General features: G+C 41.8%; 1 protein-coding gene across 4 annotated transcripts in view; it reads left to right on the top strand.

Annotated features, from left to right (window-relative positions):
• Positions 1–21,582, top strand: part of NOL4 (nucleolar protein 4) — a 201,349-nt gene that overhangs the window by 36,446 nt on the left and 143,321 nt on the right. For all 4 annotated transcript variants that reach the window (XM_037381296.1, XM_037381297.1, XM_037381298.1 and 1 more), the window contains exons 2-5: positions 244–393; positions 12,276–12,387; positions 12,900–13,012; positions 19,487–19,619. In XM_037381296.1, coding sequence (XP_037237193.1) covers positions 244–393; positions 12,276–12,387; positions 12,900–13,012; positions 19,487–19,619 — 508 coding nt within the window. The remainder of the gene's footprint in view (positions 1–243; positions 394–12,275; positions 12,388–12,899; positions 13,013–19,486; positions 19,620–21,582) is intronic.

The following is a 21,582-nucleotide window of genomic DNA, read 5'->3' on the forward strand; positions in this document are numbered from 1 at the left end:
CAAGAGACCAAATGCCCTGACTTGTCAAAATGGACTGCTTGCAAGGGTCCGTGTGATCCTTCTGATCATACAGTTTTCCTACAGTACTGTTTCAGACATTCACAGGGTGGGTGACCTTCAGATCTCAGTGGAAGTGTCTTTTAACACCCTGCTAAAAAAGGACAATGCATCCCATGGCTATCATAATTCATCTATTTATCTCATCCTTCTTACTCTTTCTTTTTATGTTTTTTTCCTTTTCAGGATGGAGTAGGTGTAGATGAGAAGCTGTCTTTACGGCGGGTAGCCGTCGTAGAAGATTTCTTTGACATTATCTATTCCATGCATGTTGAAACTGGGCCTAATGGAGAACAAATCAGAAAACATGCTGGACAAAAGAGAACGTATAAAGCAGTAAGTAAAAAACCCCCAACAAACTAAAGGTGAACATCAGTCTCTAAAAGCATGAGTGATTTGGGCTTAACCACATGGCATGTGATTTGTGTTTTTTCCAACTGGATTAGTACTGCAACCCTCACCCTCAAATTTATTTCAGAGATCTTTCAATAATGCATGGAAACATACAGTTTAGAAATCACATTTTCTGTGTAATAAAACCCAGATCCATTGACTTCAATAGAGATTTCTGATTGATGCAAGCAGGGAATTTATTCTTTCTGTAATGGTTTGACAATTTCTGTGAAAACTCTGTATAAATTAATTGTTATTAAATGGATGAAGTCTTAAAGAAGACTTAGAAGCTATTGCCACAACTTTGGTAAATGAGTTGCTGTACTTCATCATATGGATGAAGTTGCCTTGTAGTTTATTGTTGCAGGCTAAGTATAGTTATGGTTTAATGGTATGAAAACTTGTTAATATCCTAAATTCAAAAGGCCGGAAAGCTAATAGGTACAATGAGAGAAGTATTGAGAGGGCACCTCTCACACCTGCATAAACTGGCTGAGTAGAGAGAAATGATTATTTCTAAGATTTTTAATTGCATGTTGTAGTTTGACCTAACCAGTTCAGCCACTGCCTTAAAATAGCTATAAATTGCTTTTGTGGTTAGTGGCACAAATATAACTTTTCTTATGGAGAACTAATGAAACATTTATTGCACTTTCCCAACGTGTTTAAAATGTATGCGCTTGCCTGGTTTTGGATGGCCAGACTTCCATGCGCAAATCTATGATAGTCCCAGGCATGCTCAGTGCTTGATTTTCCAGCTGCTGAAGTACCAGGGGCTCCCCCAGGGCAGCAGGGCAGGGGCTCCCAGCCAGGGCCCATCCTCTCCCCATGGTCCTAGCAAGATGAGGCTGGTGGCAGGCTGTGCACAGGGCCCTGAGGTGACCTGTCACCCTGAACACAGTATTCTTCACATTAAAAAACACCTGCAGTCACATTGGCCGTTTTTGTTCAGAGGTCACCAGAATGTGGCGGAACTCCACATTTCTGATACCCACATCTTTGATTTTAGCTGTAAGAAACAGCTATTTTTCCATTACTGCTTTTTTCAGGTATATAACAAACTTTACTATTTATCTATGAATCTCTTCACAGATATTTTATTTATAGGCTATTTCAGATAATGTGGATATTTCAGCTGTGGGATAAGCTCTTGGCAAAATTTCTTATAATTTGTTCCCAGTGGTATTGACCTTAAGACAGATATATGAATACATCCGTTATCTGGGTGTGCTTTTGTAAGGCTTGGAGTGTTATTTCAGGGTAAACAAACACAAACTGTCTAAATTGATTTTCATCTGTCACCTTGGCCATTTTGATACTTGGTCTTCTCTTTTAGAAAGCATTAGCAAAGTAGTATTTTCATTGACCTTATCTATTTTGTTTTGCTTCAGTAAGCTGATCAAAGGTATAGGTCACAAACTTTGTGGAATAATATACAAGTATAAATAGTGCTGCCAACTATAAATACAATACTTCAGGTCATCATCCTACATCCTACACAAACACATGCCAAGTATAACATTTACTACTGTAAGAATCCCATGATTCCAGGTCAGGTAAGAAATTTGTTTATTGCAAACAGCATGAAAGACAACTAGGGTATCTTCTGTGAGAACTACTTGTGCAGATTCAATAGCCTACACAGTAGTTTCATTTCATGTCAACTTTTATTGCAATTGCGACCTGAGATTATTGCATCATTATGAGCAGAGGATAAGGATGCCCAAATGTAAGTTTGTTACCAGAGTCTGCAATATTTGTGCAATCATTTCATTGCATATTGGTTTAGGGGTTGACCTGCTGGAAGGCATCTCTGTGGGGAAGGACCTGGGAGTCCTGGTGGACAGCAAGCTGGCCATGAGCCAGCAGTGTGCCCTGGTGGCCAAGAGGGCCAATGGGATCCTGGGGTGCATCAGAAGAAGGGTGGCCAGCAGGTGGAGGGAGGCTGTCCTCCCCCTCTGCTCTGCCCTGATGAGGCCATGTCTGGAGTGCTGTGTCCAGTTCTGGGCTCCCCAGTTCAGGAGAGAAGGGGAACTACTAGAGAGGGCCCAGCAGAGGGCTACAAAGATGATGAGGGGGCTGGAGCATCTCCCTTGTGAGGAAAGGCTGAGGGAGCTGGGCCTCTTCAGCCTGGAGAAAACTGAGAGGGAAACTTAGCAATGCATATAAATATTTTAAGGGTGAGTGTCAAGAGGATGGGGCCAGGCTCTTTTCAGTGGTGCCCAGCGACAGGACAGGGGGCAGTGGGCACAAACTGAAACACAAGAAGTTCCTTCTGAATATGAGGAAGAACTTCTGTACTGTGAGGGTTACAGAGCACTGGAACAGGCTGCCAGAGAGGTTGTGGAGTCTCCATCTCCAGAGACATTCAAAACTCACATAGATGTGACTCTGTGCAACCTGCTCTAGGAGAACCTGCCTTAGCAGGGGGTTAGACTAGATGATCTCCAGAGGTGCCTTCCAACCCTGACCAATCTGTGATTCTGTGAATAAAGGCTTTGAGTCATATTTCCCAAGGCCAGGATTCACACACATATAATTTTTACAGACTTCCATAGAATCAAAAAAGGAAAAAAGACTCCAGAACAAACTAATGCCAGCTCTTGTTCTCCACCCTGACACGAGAATTAGATTAAGTAAACAGGCCTCAAACTCTACCAGACTAACTGGGGAATTACATGGTCCTTTACTGGACCTGTCTATGAAAATGACTGCACTAAAATTATGAGCTGTATTGTCAGTCTGTTCCAGCAAGCTGTGCAATATCTATCTTGTCTGGCATTGCAGGAGGAAAGAGGCAGTATCTTGGGTAACTGTCTCACAAAGCATTATACCCTAAAAGCTTTATAAATCAAACTGAAGTACTTTGGCGGGGTTTAATTTTATTAAGTGAATAGGGAACAAGATTAATTTAGTCTTGTTTCTTTATTCACGTGTCAAAAGTGAATCAACCTTGAGATCTGTGAATGTACTTATCATGCATAAATATTCACCAAATAGTTTGAGTGAAGAATTTTTACAGGAAGGAGGATTCACAAACTGTATGGTACAACTGCTATTTGTTATTCATAATTCATGGCATGTGACGATCACATTGCTTCTGCTCTCTCACTGGGTAACCAAAACATTTTAGCAGAGAAATGATGGGGAGAAAACCACCACAGTTTCAGTACAAAATTGCTAAGCATCTGAAGTTCATAAATATTGTCATGGATTTTCAGTACCTGAGTATTTCTAAAAAATTAATGGCACATCCCTAAGAATTGCAACATATTGATTTCAAGTAATTAATTTGCTTATATATGTGTGAGTCTCTATTTGCAATAGTGACGCTGCTCCACTCAAAGTTTTGAGTAGCACTCAAGCATGATTAGAAGGGTAATGAAATTGTCAAAGGTGACTTAATAAACTACTTTTGCATTTATATACAGTAACAAACTTGGAATAAGTAGAGTCTTTTTAATTTTTGGTAGAGTCACCCCAGATGCTGGAGTGCTAAAATACATCAGTGTGTTTCTCTGAAAGCATGTTCAGAACAGCTTACAAACTCAATTAGTGGATCTGTAATCTGCTCTGACTGTTTTATGTTGACTGTGTGGAAACAAATGGCATTTTTACAACTGATTGATTTCTGTGGGACTTCCTGCAGTGGTGCTGCATGGGAAGATAAACAGGATCTGATACTTGGTACCTCTAAAAGAGCAGTGTATTGGAAGGTAGCCTTTATATTTTAATTGGGGCAGCAATGTACCAAACTCAAACTTTGTGATTTCTCGGCACAAACCATATAGATTAATTAGGAAAGCATCTTACTTCAATATTTAAGTTTAGAATAAGGTCCCATTTTCTTCTTCTCTGCACACTACCAAATGAGAAGGGAATTGTACAAAGTCTATGTGGGAGATATGAGAGAGTAACCTTGAAAATATGCAAAAAAGAGTGAGCTTCCCTTTTAACTGGCAGGTTTTGTGCTCATTTCAAATGCCGACTTGATACAATATAAGATTGATGGGCTGTGTTTCTTGCCAGAACAACTGTAGGTAGATCTACACCAGCAAAAAACCAAAAGACCTGGCTTACATATATACAATGAAACCAAGAACTTTAAATCATATCTGGAGTATGCCAGACTGGAGGAATACTTAATATGATGCTTATAATCTCAGCTAGTTCCCTTGTTCCCAGGGGACTTCAAAAACAGGGAAGATGCTGAGGGCGTTGATCTGGGAGATAATTCCTTACAAAGGTAGGATGTGTGACACATGGCCTGTCTGAGTCGGTTGCTCAGCAGGGGCACAGGTGATGAGGAAGATGCAGAAGGTGAAAAGACCATGTTCCTTAGTGCCAAGGAAAGCAGCGGTGCCCAAACAGGGCCCTGTTTGTCCTGCATTCCCACCAGGTCCTCTGCCGGGCTCCATAGGAGGTGTGGTGAGATGTGCTGAAGCAAAGAATTTGTTAAGCGTTTAGGAGAAAGTACCAAGGATCCTTGTAGGGGTGACTTGGCTGGCACTCACTGATACAGCTCAGTGTCCCGGAGGAACTGTGTTGCTTTGGAAGAGTACTTTTCACTTTCTGTCCTGAAGGACTTATTTTTGTATAGGCATCCCATCTTGAAAGGAGAACTGCGGTGTGTTGTGGTTTAATCCCAGCTGGTAACTAAGTACCATGCAGCCACTTTCTCACTCCCTGCTTTCCCGCTTCCCCCTCCACCCCCCCGTTGGGCTGCGATAAGAACAATTTAATAATTGAAATTAAAAAAAAATAAAAAACCCAAACAACAACAGTAATAATTGTAATGAAGAGGAGAGGGAGAGAAGGGAATAAAACCCAAGGGAAAAAAATCCCAAGTGATGCACAATACAGTTGCTCACTACCCGCTGACTGATGTCCAGCCAGTCCCCAAGCAGTGATTGGTGGCTGCTGCCCCCCCCCCCGAGTTTATACACTGAGCATGATGTTCTGTGGTACAGAATATGCCTTTGGCTAGTTCGGGTCAGCTGTCCTGGCTCTGCTCCCTCCCTGCTCCTTGTGCACCTGCTCACTGGCAGAGCATGGGAAACTGAAAAGTCCTTGATTTAGAGTAAGTGCTACTGAGCAACCAGTAAAAACATCAGTGTGTTATCAACATCATTCTTATACTTAATCCAAAAGCATTGTACCAGATACTAAGAAGAAAATTAACTCTATCCCAGTCAAACCCAGGACATGGTGTCGAAGCAGAGGTGGGGATGCACAGAAAAGTGTTCAGGAAAAGAGTCCATCTGGTGTATTGGGAAAGGCGTGCAACGAGTACATAGTGGACTTTCTGTGCCTTTGTATAGCTGCATTTCTTAATTTAAACTATTCAGCTGTGTCTAAAATTTAAATTTGAGTGCTGAGGCGTGTATCAGAGGTGGGAGTAACTGGGAAAAGTTGTGGCTACAGCAGCAGTATAATGCAACAGGCTCAAGCTGTTAGGACAACTTTTTGTGATTCAGTGCAAACCATGAAAAAAGCCTTACATTTTTCAAGAAAATCAAATGGTCTGTGATGAGACTGAAGATGGAAATCATCTCTTCTTTCTCTCAGGCCCAGCTATAGGTATATTGCCCAGATTTAGTGATCAAACTGTATTTCAGAGTAGGTTTTATTGTCTTTACTTTCTTAAAAAAGATGCTAAATTTTCATTCATTTAAACAATAGAGTAAGTCCCTCACCTTTGTTTTATCTGGACAAAGTTTCCCATAACTGAGTGCATCATTTGCCTGAGAACTGTTTGTTGAAGTCTCATTGCCACCTTAAGCATCTTAAATTCTATGTGCATATTCTACTTGAGTATTTTTACTTGTGAAGGATGATCTAATATCTGCCTGTTTAGCCTGTGTAGCCACCATACAAAGCCTTGAAATGTTACAGCAGTGAACTTGAGTTGTAAGTGAGGGTTGTGGTATCTGAGCAGGAGAAATGGGTCAGTTAATAAAACTCCCAGCCCATGAATGAAAAAAGAGCACTGGGCTGATGAGCCAGAAGAGAAGCAGGCTTGTAAAACAGGGAAGAGATATTGATGTGTCAAGGGAAAGTAGCTTGAGGCAAGGCTCTGATCAGATAGGTAGTATATAAGTATATAACATCTGAGGCGTAACAGGAGTCTATTAGGTATGGGGCAATATCTGGTGTCCTGTGCTTCATCCAGCTGTTGCAGTAATAAATGGGATCAGGCTGTTGAGTAGCCTCCCTCTTTCCCGTCACCCTAAGAAAACCCTTCCTCAGATAGTGAAACATGGTGTGACCCTTTTCCCTTCCCAAAACAGGATTGTGCTTGCAAGTCCCTTCTGAACATCACAGTGAACGCGTTTTCTTCGGGGAAGAAATTTTTGGCAGGTCACACCTGTGAAATAACGTCATCTCCTTCCAGTACAACTTCCCTGATCAAACAGAGTTAAAGTAGGTTTGGGGCCTGGCTGGTTTCTGTCCCGAACAGACCTTGTCCTTGGGGACGCAGAAAAATATGAGGTTTGTGCAGGGCCTTAATGCGCTTAAATCCTTGCACCCACACTGTTCCTGTGTGCACGGCGAAACAGCCAAGCCCCATGCACTTTTACTCTACGGACCTTCTTCTTGCTTCTTTGCAAAGAGCGAGCGTTGAGTGTCCTGGCAGTGGTCCCGCTAGCAGGTGTTCCCCATCACTTCCCTCGCAAGAAACAGCTTCTGCTACGTGGGGAGGGAGGGGAAGGGAGCTGTGAAGCGCAAGTTTAGCACGAGAGGGAACAGCATTTTCCTCAGTATATCAGGGTAGCGAGCTCTTGATAAAACTCCCAGCAGTAATGTATCTGCTTTCCTATGTCAGCCTTCTATTCTGACCTCTTGCTGAGGAAAGGAGAGGACTTTCCTTGGCTGGCTTGCCCTCCTGTCATCAAGAAACCAATTTCTGCCACCTGGTTTGATGGCTGTGGGCCCAGGACAGATTACCATCTTCACTCTCTCTCCCTGTCTCTCTCTCACTCCCCCCTCTTGGAAGTCTCCTTTGGATAATTTTTCCCTCCCCTTACCCTCCCTAATTAAAAAAATATACACACACACCAACACAAAATCCCTGTCCTGACACGTCGTATCTTCCAGACTACACATACATCCTCCATGTTAATTCTTTAGGGGTTAATAGGTTCACTTGCAAAATGTCACTCCCTCTCCTCACACTTGTCTCTCCTGCTCTGCCATATGTGTCCTAAAATCTGCCTTTCAGTTTAGAGCTTGTTAATTTTCCAGATAAAAGTGTAGCACTGCAAGCTACATCATCCCAACATCCTGCAATTAAATAATTTGAATATTGGAGAGCATAAAGAAGACTTTGCCTGTTTTCTCTGCCTGCAGCGACGCAGTAGGAATGCAGTACACTTCTCGTAGACAACTAGGGCATGCATCACTTAGCTCCAATGTGAATCAGATTACGTGCTCAGGTACTGGATTACTTGCCTTGGAGTAGTTGTGCTTTTCATGGGATCCAGTAAACAGCATGTAGGTCAATTGTAGGTCTAGAAAGCCATCGATGTTGGGTGATGTTTTGGATGGGTTGACTTATGTCAAAATCTATTATATCATAGACCTTTTGTGATGGGTGAAAAAAGATCATAAAAAATTTGACTCTGAAGCCACTGAAGTCAACTCTTTTTAATTTCCTCTGAGTTCAGAACTAGAACAAAATAAGTAGGTGTGTGTAGATCAGGGGTCCTCAAACTTTTTAACCAGGGGGCCGGCGCGCGGATGAAGTGGCAGGCAATCATCTGCGGCTGCTTGGTTTCCCCCCCAACCCCTGGTGGTGGGGGCAGGGGGCGGGGGGGTTCTGTAAATACCGGGGGCCGGATTGAGGACCCTGGGGGGCCGTATCCGGCCCACAGGACGTAGTTTGAGGACCCCTGGTGTAGACTGTATTGTTAGGAAATGTTTGCTTCTTATCCTATAACTTCTGAGGCTAAACCAAACCCTGTATGATTTTTGCACTCTTTGCTTAATGCTTCAGATGTCTATTTTCTTCTTCATATAATTTTTTCCCTTTACCTTATAAAAAGCATTCAGCTGTAAGTACAGAATACCTAAACACCAAACTGCTAGAATCTGCTTATTTTCTGATTTGTCTGTGATACAGGATACATCCAGATACAAGATAACAAGTTTCTACAAGCAACTGCGTATGTACTAATGTGCAATAAAACCACTAGTAAGAATAAGGAATCTCATAAGGATCCTTACAAAGCTTCTAAAGCAATCCAAGTAATTTTATCAATATAGGAATTCACCATCAATTGTTCTTTGATTGGTACAGGCATATGCATGAGCAGTTTCTTGTAAGTCATGCCAAAAATATGCCATTGTCAGTGTGTGGATGTAAATAATGCAACATCCTCCACCTTCCTGGTTTATTTTTTCTTAAAATGTAGAAATGCATGCATTTGGTTTTTTGTGTGTGGAATTGCAATAAACCAATATTCTTTTATTGGAGCACATAACTGAATTAGATGGTCTGAGTATATTTTTTGTTAGCCAGCAGCCTGGAGAAGAGAGCTAGGAGCAGAGCCGCTGAAGGCATTTAGAATATACAGCATCAGTGAGGACTGAGTCATTATTGCTTTCTTTAGGATAGAATAGAGAACAGAAACAATTTTTCCTGATGAAGTCAGACCATTGTCTAAGGTATTTCTGTAGAGTTATCTAGAAGGTGTTATAGGTCACCAGGTTGTGCTCTGAAATACTCACATGCAAGTTAGCTCCACGAATTACATCAGCACATCAGCCCAAGCTTGTGCACAAACTGGTAAACTCTACTGGGGGGTGAAATCGACAACTTTGTGTTCAGCCTCGTGCTAATTTGGTTAGAGAGCTTCCTGGCTACAGCTGGTGCTAAGCCAGCTGGTTCGGAGCATGGCCAGAGCAAGCAAGCGGCTGTCTGTATCTTATAAAGTAGATGTGCCCTTCTTTAATGAGAAAGGCAAACAGGAGTCTTCAGTGTTGGGGACATGAAGTTTTGGGGGAGGCGGGGAGCAGATTGTAAGCTTTCTGACATTGAAAATTGGAAAGAACTTTTTGTGTATATTCAAGCAGCAACAATAAGGAAAGCTATGTGTTGTCCTCTATGTATCTCTTTTTTTTTAATGTCATACCTATTGTGTTATGCCAATTTGTACAGGCTGAAGTCTTGGATTGTGATTGATTCAAATTACAAAATAAACAGGGGAGGAAGTTGGTGAAGAGTGGTGTTATTTAGGGAAGGGCATCCTTAAAACTGTGTTGCAGTGGGAGGTTGGAGACACAAGCATCTGCTGTGTGGACAAATTTAGTCATAAAACCTGGTTCCTTTATAGTCAGTGGAGCATACCTATGAAATCTGGGCCTTAGCTCAGTGGCTTTCCATGGAGGATTTTCATCTTGTTTGAGCAGAACTGGAATTTTGACAGAGATGCTTGATTAGAATAAATGGAGCATTCCTATCAAAAGCAGGCAACTAATGAATGCATGGGTAAGCTCCATTAATTTCAATACAGTGCTAAATGTGTTAAATGTTATGAGAGAGAGGTTGCTGCATACGTGCACTTACCAATTTTCTTAAATTCTAGCTAATTTTAAGGTCTTTTTTTAGATTCCATAAAGCATGAGGCTAACCAATGTTTTCCTATTTAGAAAGGTAAATACACATCTGTTCTGTGGTATAAAACCCAGGAAGAATAATCTGAAAATATTTTTAGTAGGGTCTCCTATTCAGAAGTGGCTTCATTTAGTGCCTTCATTTTCAGATAAATTGTTTCAGACCCAGAGATAGTCTTTGCCAATTTTCATTACAGAACAAATTTTGCTTTTATACTAATCCCCTTCTCCCCCCCAAAATAGGATTTCTGTTACATGAGAAAACAACAACAATAAACAGCCTAAACAATAACACAAACAGGATGGTATAATTTGTGTTCTTATTCTACAATGCATCATTTCCATGTATTTCCATGACTAATGACACATCAACAAATGCTAATTTAAACTCCACCTATTTTCCAAAATACTGTCACTGATAAATTTGGTCCATGGAGTTTTAGGAAACATAGGTTTCAACACAGGCTAAGTAGGTGACAAGCCAAGAGGAAAAGAGTCAAAACTGGCCATTCCTCCTCCTGTTAGCACCCTTGTGAGGAGCATGAGTGATCTACACAGTGTGCAGTCCCATTTACATCCAGTTAAAGTTATCTTGTCCTTTCTGTATCCACACTTTCATGTACCCCACCTCCATTCTACTGCACTTCCTGCAGAGACTTGCATCAGTGTAGTACTTGATAGGAAATCAAATCCTGCTGTAGGTTTTACAATAAGGGAATACAAGCAGATACCAGTTGACACTTTTAATCTCTCTTGCTGGGACTTTGTCTGTCTTCAAGGACTATCTTCATGGCAAGACAACATCTTGGCTGGGAAAAGAAAGGCTAGTGATTCCTTACAACATTTGCACTGTTCAGTGTATATACATTAATGTATATAATGAATCACAGAAAAGCCATGGCTTTGCCTTGTAATGTCTTGAAAACATCCAGGTCTGGAGATTCTTCCATCCATCTGGTAAAGCTGCTCCAGGGCACTGGCCTCTTAGTGAAGAAGTTTCTGCTCATGTCAGGTTTTAATGTCCCAAGCCGTGGTTGGTAGCTGTTGTCCCTGGTTATACCCTCTGAAGAGTTTCTTTCCACAGTTTTTTAACTTCCCTTCAGGAAGTGATGGACTGCAATTAGATCTCTCTCTGCCTCATAACCTACGTGAAACAAATCCAGCTTCCTCAACCTTTCCTAGGTTCCTTAGGTTCCAGCTGCTATGGTGTCCTGTTGCAGGGCCCGCTCCTGCTTCTCAGCAGCCTTCTTGAGCTGTGGAGGGCAACCCGGGCACATTATTCCAGCTGCTGTCTTGCCTGCACTGAGTAGAGAGTGATAATAACTGTTCTTGATCTGCTGGCCATACACTTAATGTAGGCAGTATGAGATGTACTTTATCTGTAATCAGAGAGTATGCTGTTGGCTCATTTTCAGCTTGGCACCAACCTCAAGGTCCTTTTCAGCAAGGCAAAATGTCTATAAAGATATATGCATCTTTGGGGGTGATGGGAATGCAGTTTTTAAAAACAACAATAACTGCTTCTTCCTCTCCCCTTTCAAAAAAGAAAAATCCCTCTGATGCCTGCTTGTGAGTATGTGATTGGAAAGACAAGGAAACAACCAAAATCTGTTGTTGAAAGTATCTACAGGTAAATCAGTCTTTGAAATCAAGCGATTCCCAAATTCTAACAATTAGTAAAAGTAACATATTTACTCTATAGTATTAAATCACAAGCCTTCCAAGAATATTTTTGCAAAACATTCAAACCAAAGTTAGAATAGTAAAGAAACCATCATTGCTGCTAATACCCTGAGTCCAATATCAGTCTACATACAGTTATGCTAAAAATAGAGTATGTAAACCAACCACTTTCTTTTTTTGGTATTGGTTGGAAGAAAAAGGTTGCTTTTCAACTTTTTTTAAAAGCAACCCTCAGTGGGATGCCTGTTATGTATGAATCTTTTTGCTGAAAGGAATTTGAAAAAACAAAACTCCTTTTGATATACGTGGAATTTTGTTCAGTATCAACTGTTACTAGCCATTAGATGATAAGTTGGCAGACTGGATAGATGTTTCTTGAAATCCTACATACTATGCAGAACATGCTTTCATTGTGCTTCCTGGCATTATAAGATAATATACCTTATTTGGAAATTTAATTATCAGTTCTGTTAAATCATGTTCAATCAGCTTATATAATAGCACCTATATTTTGTTACCCATTTCAGATTTCAGAGACCTATGCCTTCCTACCGAGAGAAGCGGTGACACGATTTCTAATGAGCTGCTCAGAGTGCCAGAAAAGAATGCATTTAAACCCAGATGGAGCGGATCATAAAGGTAGTTTTAGTGTCAGATAGTGGGATGTAAAGTAATTTTATTCCTAATATCCATTTTTATTTTCCTAGCTTAAGTGAGGGTTCATAAAAATTTGGTAGACTGGAACAGTTCAATAAGTCAGATCATCTCATTTACTTAAGCTGGAAGGTAGTGAATCTTCTGCATTCACTTCAGGATGGAGTGTAATGCCATATGCACCCTCATTAAAAAGGTGATTTCATCTAGAGGAAATAATTTATTTTGCTTTGGAAATGTTTATATGGGGGCTTAAACATAAGGAATAGATAGGGTGCATGTGTTGTAGTCATTTAGGGTAGAAGAACTCATCACTTTTCAGGGCTTAAGCTTGATTTTCATTTTTTCTTTGGGAGACTTCCATCTGTACAGCCTACAAGCGATTGAAAACGCCAAAGTTAGAACTAGATGACATAACTGTCTGACTTTGACTGCAGAGTAGGCTGAAGTAGCCTCCACAGTTAACCTATAATGCATAATAAATATTTTTATTGCAGATAATGGAAAACCTCCAACTTTGGTGACCAGCATGATTGATTACAACATGCCGATTACTATGGCTTATATGAAACACATGAAGCTGCAGCTACTAAATTCACAACAAGATGAGGTAAAACCTGAAATCTTTTGTTTTTCTGTTCTCCTATGTTCTTTGGTACTTGTCTTTGTGGTAGCCAGGAAACTGAACTGAAGATGATTGTTGATCCTACCTTTACAATTTCATTGCTAAAATCATGAGTCTAAAACCAAACCAATGCTGTTTGCAAGTAATCAGGTTGAGAAAAATGTCATGACTTACCACCCTTCCATGGTTGGGAGTAATAAGCTGTACTGCTTCAAATTAGCTGAAGGTGCCCTTTTACTGTCTGGACCAGCGGAAAGGGTAACGGGGCAGCATGTTCACCTGAGACTTAGTGCTGTGCTCAGCAGTGGCTTTCATTGTCTACTTCTAAAAAGCAATACCATCAACGGCTGAAATGAATGCCATGGTGTTCTCAAGGTTAGCAGCCAGGATGCAACATATTATAGTGAGATAAATGGAAGCCCTGACAACATCAGTTGAAATCTTTAAGGCAAAAAGCTTCATAAGTAAGAGTAGGGGTTGCTTTTGAAACTTTGAATAAAAAGACGGGAAAAAAAAGGAAGAGAAATAGGCTGAGAATCAAGCTTCTTCAGAGAGGATTGGAGTTGAATTGCATTTCTTTCTTCCTGAAAATTATTTTATTTCTGTGATGTATTCAGATTTTTTTCAGATCTTAAGAAGTCCTTCATCAATTGGATGGCACCTACCAAATTATTTGTAATAAACTCACTTTGCTAGAAATGTGTTCTTTTGTCATTTGAGCTGCCAAATAGTTAGAAGCTCAGCTATGTGCCAGCCAAAAAGCAGTCCTGCATGCTGTGTCCTTCTGCCTGACTACAAGATATTTTTTAATAAAGAAAACCTTCAAAAACAACCTTAGCAGCTGGATTATGTTGAAGACCCTGGCTGACTTCTGACTTCTGCGGAGTCCGCTAGATTTTGTTTCCTAATAAGTAGATGTGGGCTATTGGTGGAGATTTATGGATTACTCAATACCCTATAGAATAGGGATTTCATCACTCCTCTAGAAATAGAAATATCAGGATCCTTGTTTTGCTTTTGTTGTTGTTGTTGTGTTTTTGTTTTGGGTTTGGTTTTTTTTTTGTTTAATTGTGGAGGGTGTGAGGAAAAATCTCCAGCTCAGACTTCTTCATACACAAATACAGCCTGGTCATCTTTCTCTCCTATTGAGTCTCCCCTCTGCGTGCTGCCCCTTTTCTGGGATCTGGCAGCAGGGTTTCAAGCAGCAGGAGAGAAGAGCCTTATCCCTTTTGTAGCCTTAGGAGTAAAGGATTTCTTGTTTTTTCCACTTCTTCCCTCTGAGAATTACTCCTCCCACAACAGGGTTGAGCACTCATGCTGGATCAAGGCCATCTGCCATAGTGCTTCTATAGTCTGAATATTTTGGTGTATTCTTTCCGTTTTGATGGCTGAAATTTTTCTTAAACCAGTTTTTCATCTGGATGAACCAGTGGCAACAATAAGGTGGCAGCAGGAAGCACCATTGCCTGCTGTCTCCCTGCCCAGCTCAGTTTTGCAGCTATGTTACTATGTATGAAATGTCTGCAGCACTGGATCTATGAGAAGTAATTTTAATATATTTTAGTAATAATGTCTTTGCCAGGGCAGAGTGGGCACAAGGAAAGTTCTCAAGATAATCTTTATGTCTTTTCTCAAAGCAGAGTTTTGCTAAGATTTTTTTTTTTTCTACGGGCTGTACATTTGTTGCACTGAGAACAAAATGACAGTGAAAATGTTGTAGTACAAAGCAGCAAGATTTCTGGTGCATACATTCAGACTACTTCATGCACTTAAAAAACATGCTTGGGTTTGTAGGAAGGCTCTGTTTCCAAGGTTTCATCAATCATATCTGTATTCTTGTGGAGGGGGTGGAACTGAGACAGGAGTAAACTTGGATCCCACAATTAGATAGCACAGTGACTGAAAGCCTCCCAATTCTCTCATCCTCAATTCATCATTTTTAAGCTGAGGCCATCGATGAAAGGGGAACAGGCTTCATCTAAAAGGAGAACTCATCACTGTGTGGGAATATACAGCTGTGCGGCAACTGGTATGAAATGCCAGTGGTTCCCAGCTCCTCTCCCCATGCCTGTATGTCCATGCAGATTCAGATACATGTTTTTGTAGTTTAGGGAGTGAGGTAGAGATAGTCTGGAGAGAGCTGTAGGCAAACACAGGCTGCTTATGTGTGCTGTTTTGTACCTATGCAAGTGTCAGATATCCAGAGCTCCCTTTCTGGGGCAGGAGGCTAGTGGACACCACGGTTCTTCTGTGAGGGCAGTGTACAGGTGTTTGCTGCTGCTGTAACTGGGGTGCTCCTGCCTTATCTGGGCAAGGAAGACAAGTGCCAGATGGAGAAGCCGTCACTCTTCCATTTAGTTTTTTACGGAACTTTGAGAACAAAGTGTTGTGGTTTAACCCCAGCTGGCAACTAACCCCCACACAGCCACTTGCTCACTCCCCCACCAGCTGGGTAGGAGAGAGAATCAGAAGAGTAGAAGTGAGAAAACTTGTGGGTTGGGATAAAGACACAAAAGCCACACACACAAACAAAGCAAAACAAGGAATTCATTTACCACTTCCCATCAGCAGGCAGATGTTCAATCATCTCCAGGAAAGCAGGGCTCCATCGTGTAATGGATGCTTGGGAAGACAAAACTCCATCACCTTGAATGTATACCCCCCTTCCTCCTTCCTTCTTTCCCCCCCAGCTTTTCCCAGCTTTATACCCTGAGCATGACACCTTATGGTCTGGGACATCCCTCTGGCCAGTTGGGGTCAGCTGTCCTGGCTGTGTCTCCTCCCAGCTCCTTGTGCCACCTCCCAGGCTGCTCGCTGGTGGGGTGGGGTGAGAGGCAGAAAAGGCCTTGACTCAGTAATGAAAACATCCCTGTGTTATCAGCACTGTTGCCAGCACAAATTCAAACATAGCCCCATACTAGCTACTATGAAGAAAATAACTTGTATCCTAGCCAAAACCAGCACATTCTCCCCCCTCCTTATTCCATACCATTTACGTCATGGTCAGATCTCACATTATCCAATACATTTTCATTACCCACCACCACCCTTCCCATCTTTTGATATAATACAGATATCATTCCCTTAGTCTGTGGACCACCCCTGTGAAATGTCTGTAAAATATCTGTAAAATGCCTACAAATGTCCACAAAATGTCTCTTGAGTTCATTTAGTCCATGACTTTGGGCTCCATCTGTTATGGTGGTCACTGAGGACAGGAGAGGTGGTGTGGTGCATGGAGTTACTGGGGACCAAAGCCAGCTCAGGTCATGTCACTGCTGCATTTGCTCTGCTTCTTGTAAGGCTTGTCCTCCATTGGTTCAGGTTGTTCCTGCTACACTTATTTCTGTAACATGCAACTCAAATCTTGGGTTACAATAATTTAAAGGTATTTCCATTACAATCCTCAGCCCTGGTCGCTTTGGACCAGCCCATAGGGTTTAACATTTCAATGAACTCCTCCTCTTGCCCCTGATCCAGTTTGGACTTATCCACAGACTGCAGTCCCTTAGGGATGCATCTGCTCCAAGCGGAGCCTTATCTGTGAGCGACAGTCTCTCCAGGGCTGCGCCTGCTGCGGCATAGACTCATCCGCAGCCACAGTCGCTTTGAGGTGCACCTGTTCCAGCGTGGCCTTATCCATGGGCCGCAATGCCTTCAGAGGTACACCTGCTCCAGCGTGGCCTTCGCCACAGCCACAGTCCCTTCAGAAGTAAACTGGCTCCAACATGGCCTTACCCAAGGCTGCAGTCCCTCCAGGGCTGTACCTGCTCTGTCATGGGCTTATCCATGGCCACACGCTTTGAGGTGCTCCAGCATGACCTCAGGCACAGCCAGTGATGCTTCAAGGTGTACCTGCTGCAGTGTGAACTTATCCACAGATGCTCTGGGGTGTACTTTCTCCAGCATGGACTTATCCTTGGGCCACAGTCCTTTCAGAGGCATTCCTGCTGAGCAGAAACGTAACCACGGCCACAGACGCTTTGAGATGTACCTGCTCTGGCCCGGACTTATTCAAGGCCACAGATGCCTTGGGGTGTCCTGCTCCTACATAGACTCATCTGCAGGTGACAGTCCCTTTGACTGGAGTTCACACCGGCGTTCCAGCCTGTCCAGTACAGCAGCAGCAGCAGCAGCGATGCCCTGGCCACCTGCCGGCCCAGGCCCATCACCACGGCTGTTATCAAAGCGTTCCCAGGCACAGCAGAGTCAGGTGATAAGCAGGATGGCAGTACAGCAAGTAGTGAAACCAAAAAGCAGCTACTAACGAGCACTAGACTCTAAAATACAGTAAGGCAAGCAAGCCCCATGGCAAGCACAGGAGCCTGCCAATTAATAGCTAAACAGCAATAACAGTTATGAATTCAATCTAGCACATTCCAATCAGGTCTGTTGTTATCTTGAACCCTTTGAGCCCCATGTTGGGTGCCAAAAAGAACTGTCATGGTTTAACCCCAGCTGGCAACTAAACCCCACACAGCCGCTCGCTCACTCCCCCACCAGCAGAACGGGGGAGAGAATCAGAAGAATAACAGTGAGAAAACTCGTGGGTTGAAATAAAGACAGTTTAATAAGTAAAGCAAAAACCACACACACAAGCAAAGCAAAGCAATGAATTCATTTGCCACTTCCCACTGTCAGGCAGGTGTTCAGCCAACTCCAGGAAAGAATGGCTCCGTCATGTGTAATGGATGCTTGGGAAGACTAACACAATCATTCCGAACGTCTATCCCCATCCTTCTTTTCCCCCCAGCTTCATATGCTGAGCATGGCACTATATGGTCTGGGACATCCCTCTGGCCAGTTGGGGTCAGCTGTCCCGGCTGTGTCCCCTCCCAGCCACTTGTGCCCCCCCAGGCTGCTCGCTGGGGTGGGGTGAGAGGCAGCACAGGCCCTGGCGCTGTGCCAGCTGCTCAGCAGTAACTAAAGCATCCCTGTGTTATTAGCACTGTTGCCAGCACAAATCCAAAATGTAGCCCCATACTAGGTCCTATGAAGAAAATTAACTTTACCCCAGCCAAAACCAGCACATGAGGTATGTTTGTTTCATTATCTGTCATTGTCCTGGTGGACAGTGCAGAACAGCATCGCCTAGCATGTTGTCCTACTCTCAGTCCTGAATGGTATTTGGCAGTACTTCATCCCAGTTTAATAAGAATTGTAACTGCAGGGAACTTGCCTTCCAGAAACGAGAGGAATGCCCACGCCAGCTAGAAACGTCACTGAGACTCAAGTGAAAAACTGATTTCAGGGCCAAGCACTCAGAAGGAAGAAAGCTATATTAGCTATATTAGCATCTGTAGAAACCAGTCCACAACAAATACACGTTAAATCATATTGTAAAGATTATTATTTTTCTAGGTCAGTTCTGGTGAGCAACCTAAAAACATAGTCAGAACCCTGTCAGTTATGTTTTTGTTAAATAATAATAATAAAAAAGGAAAATAATTTTAAACTGATCTGCAAGGGATACAAAATTGTTTGCCATATTTTTCTCTTTTTTTACAATGCTTTTCTTCATAACAGGAGTAATTATCTCAGAAAAGTTGTTACTGAAAATATATCACCTTAGGTTTTTATGTTGATTCAGCAGTTTACAGAGCAAGACTTGTAGATGCTTAATTTTTAATCCGTGAGTGTACACATAGACTTCAGTGGGACTGAAACAAGTGAAGTTAAACATGTATGTGAAAGTTTGCCAGACTAGGTCCAAAACTGTTTTGCTTTTATAAATGGGGACAAAATATTTGATTGGGACTTTTAATTTTTGCCCTCTGCTATCATCCCTAGTAGATTCTCTGTAATTAGACTTGATATCTAATCTTTAATCATATTAAAGATGTAGAAGGTAGAATAAATTTGAAACTATTCTCATGTGATTCTATTCTTTAGTTTGCCATTGACTGTCGTTTGAACTTTTATAAGCTTTATTATTTTCATAGATGCTCCTTTAAACACAGTATTAACACGTTAAACAAGGTATAAACACATTAAACAGGGTGACATCATGTCAAGGGCATTTGGTCATGAATTCTTATTGGGTCAGCTTGCCATTTGAGTGGTCATCACAGCGTTACCGACCTCGCTAGGGAAAGGTAGAGGATTCAGACAGGGAATGTGGAGACCTCTCCTCAACCAAATTTGAATAACAAGGACTTGGTATGGGGTCTCTATTTACTAGCCCTCTTTTGCAAAATACTGTGGAAACAGAGAGCGCAGTGATGGGAGTATCCTCATAGTTGAACAAATTGCGTTTGTCAGATTATCATATCTCATAAATGTTGTGTTTTCCTTGCTTTTGGTTATGTGCTCCTCATGTTTGCTTATATACACAAAGATTTAGCATGACTACACGCCAGGTGTGAGTGAAACAAACAGGAACGAGTGAACTGCATGTATGATGTGAACAGCGTAACAGTGAAAGTTTTCTGATGCATCTCTGAAACTTTCCATTTGCAGGATGAAAGTTCTATAGAAAGTGATGAGTTTGATATGAGTGACTCGACTAGGATGTCAGCTGTGAACTCTGACCTCAGCTCAAATCTGGAAGAGAGAATGCAAAGTCCTCAGAACCTCCAGGGCCAGCAGGATGGTAAGGCTCTTGTTTCATACAGAAAATGCAGTATTGCTTTGTCTTTTTCCCATTCTATGCCTTCATTTAGTACCTGCTGTGTCCTCTTCTTGACAGTGTGTTTCATTAGGTAATTTGAAATGTATGTTCCCTATATCTCAGCATGAAGAGAATGAAGTTGGGGTTTTTTTGAGGTTAACTTATTTGTTGCTTAGGCAACAGGTGAGTGCTTAGACCACTATATGTTAAGTATTATTATTTTACTATTTCTATATATGTAGTGTGACCATACACAGGCATAAAAGGAAACTCAAACATTTCTGAGGCAACCAGAAGGCTGAGAAAGTTGTTTTTACTGGTTGCAATGAGGGATAGGGGTGTGACAGAAGCATGATTATTTGAGAGCTAGGAATTAGGATGTGATATTCAGAAATAAGGATGTAAAGCCCATAGTGAAATAGGGGTAAAAGAAAGGAAAACAGAATGAGCAGAATTGTAAATCTGAATATTAATTATTTCTAGGTTAGTTACAATGCAAAGCTAATTTGTTGGTGAAAGTGATGAAAGTTTTACTTTGCATAGAAGATGCATAGATGTGTACTCTGATTTCATCCCTTGTTATAGAACAAGTTAGATGAGCCTGGTTTGGAATGAGCTTTCTCCTTGGCTATGGAGCTCGAAAAAAGTCTGTCCACTACAGACCGTGACAGTGGCTCATGAGTGGCACATGAATGTGCAACACCCAAAGTGCAAGTCAGTTCTATTGCTATTAGAAACAACACATTGGTATTCTGTACTTGTTAATCCATAATTTCCTGATTGTGTGTGCCAGTTCAGAAGTGCTTCTTATATTTTTCCTGAACGATAAATTCGTGGGATTTGACAGTTAAGCTGGATACTTTCCACTTTATGCATCCTGGTCAGTTGCTGGCTGGTAAGCTATTTACATGAGAATATAGTGGCTGATAGGATCTGGTGACGGGTAGGGCCTTCTGCTGTGCTGCTCTCCTGACAAATAAAGGAGGAGGATATCTATGATAATTTGGTGGGCCAGATTCTAACCACAGACGCCTTTTGTCTGAGTGTCTTCAAGCTATCACAAAAATTGTGCAACTTTTGACTTAATTTCTATCTATGTTCACTAAAGGAGCAGTTCTGATTGCACAACATGTAGCGAAAGCCAGTTCACTTTCCTGATGAAGTTTGACTTTTTAGGGCTAATGTATTACAATAATACTGCTAAGTCAGAGTTTTCAGGGATACTTTGGGAGGTGCCATTTTTATGTATCTGGCTTTCAGTGCAAAACTGTGCTTTAGAGGTTTTTGTTTACTTATATACTCAGTCAGCTTTACATGTATAGTGTTTCTTAATAGTAACTGTGAGCATGTATATGTCTGAAATAAAAATTATAGCTCAGTACGGTAACCTATGAGGAAATGCCGGTCATACATGTCTTAATACCTGCTGCAACTAGATTCATGTGCCACATCTAATCATATTAGAACATAAGTACAAATGATAAAATGCTGCAGATCTGTCACTTGCTATTTAAAATGTATGGAAAATAAAGGCACTGTGGTCTTTGAACTGCAGGCAGCGTGATCTTACAGAATTGCTTTAAGTTTCTCAGCTTTCCTTCGTTTCCCCCCAGATGGTACTTGCTCACCTTCCTAAGGTAGTCCTGTTTTCCGCTGCGTCTTCTGGCTAAAGCATCTGCTGGTAGAGAAATAGCACCTCTTCCTGCTTCATGATTTTCTTGTGCTAGCTGTTGTCAGGTAGCAAACCTGAGTGTGGCTAGTTATAGCAACACTTGCTTTTTCAGATATGGGAGAAGAGACTGAAGGAGGAACTGAAAGACATTGTTAGGGTGGGGGAAAGAAGAATGATAGCAGAGGGCAGGAAGAAAGAAGACTGGAAGAAAATAATCAACACAGGGACAGGGGGATGGAAGCAGGAACGGAAAGGAGGGAAGGCAAAAGGGAA

This window comes from Falco rusticolus, chromosome 3 (genome assembly GCF_015220075.1).
Source record: "Falco rusticolus isolate bFalRus1 chromosome 3, bFalRus1.pri, whole genome shotgun sequence".
NCBI lineage: Eukaryota > Metazoa > Chordata > Aves > Falconiformes > Falconidae > Falco > Falco rusticolus.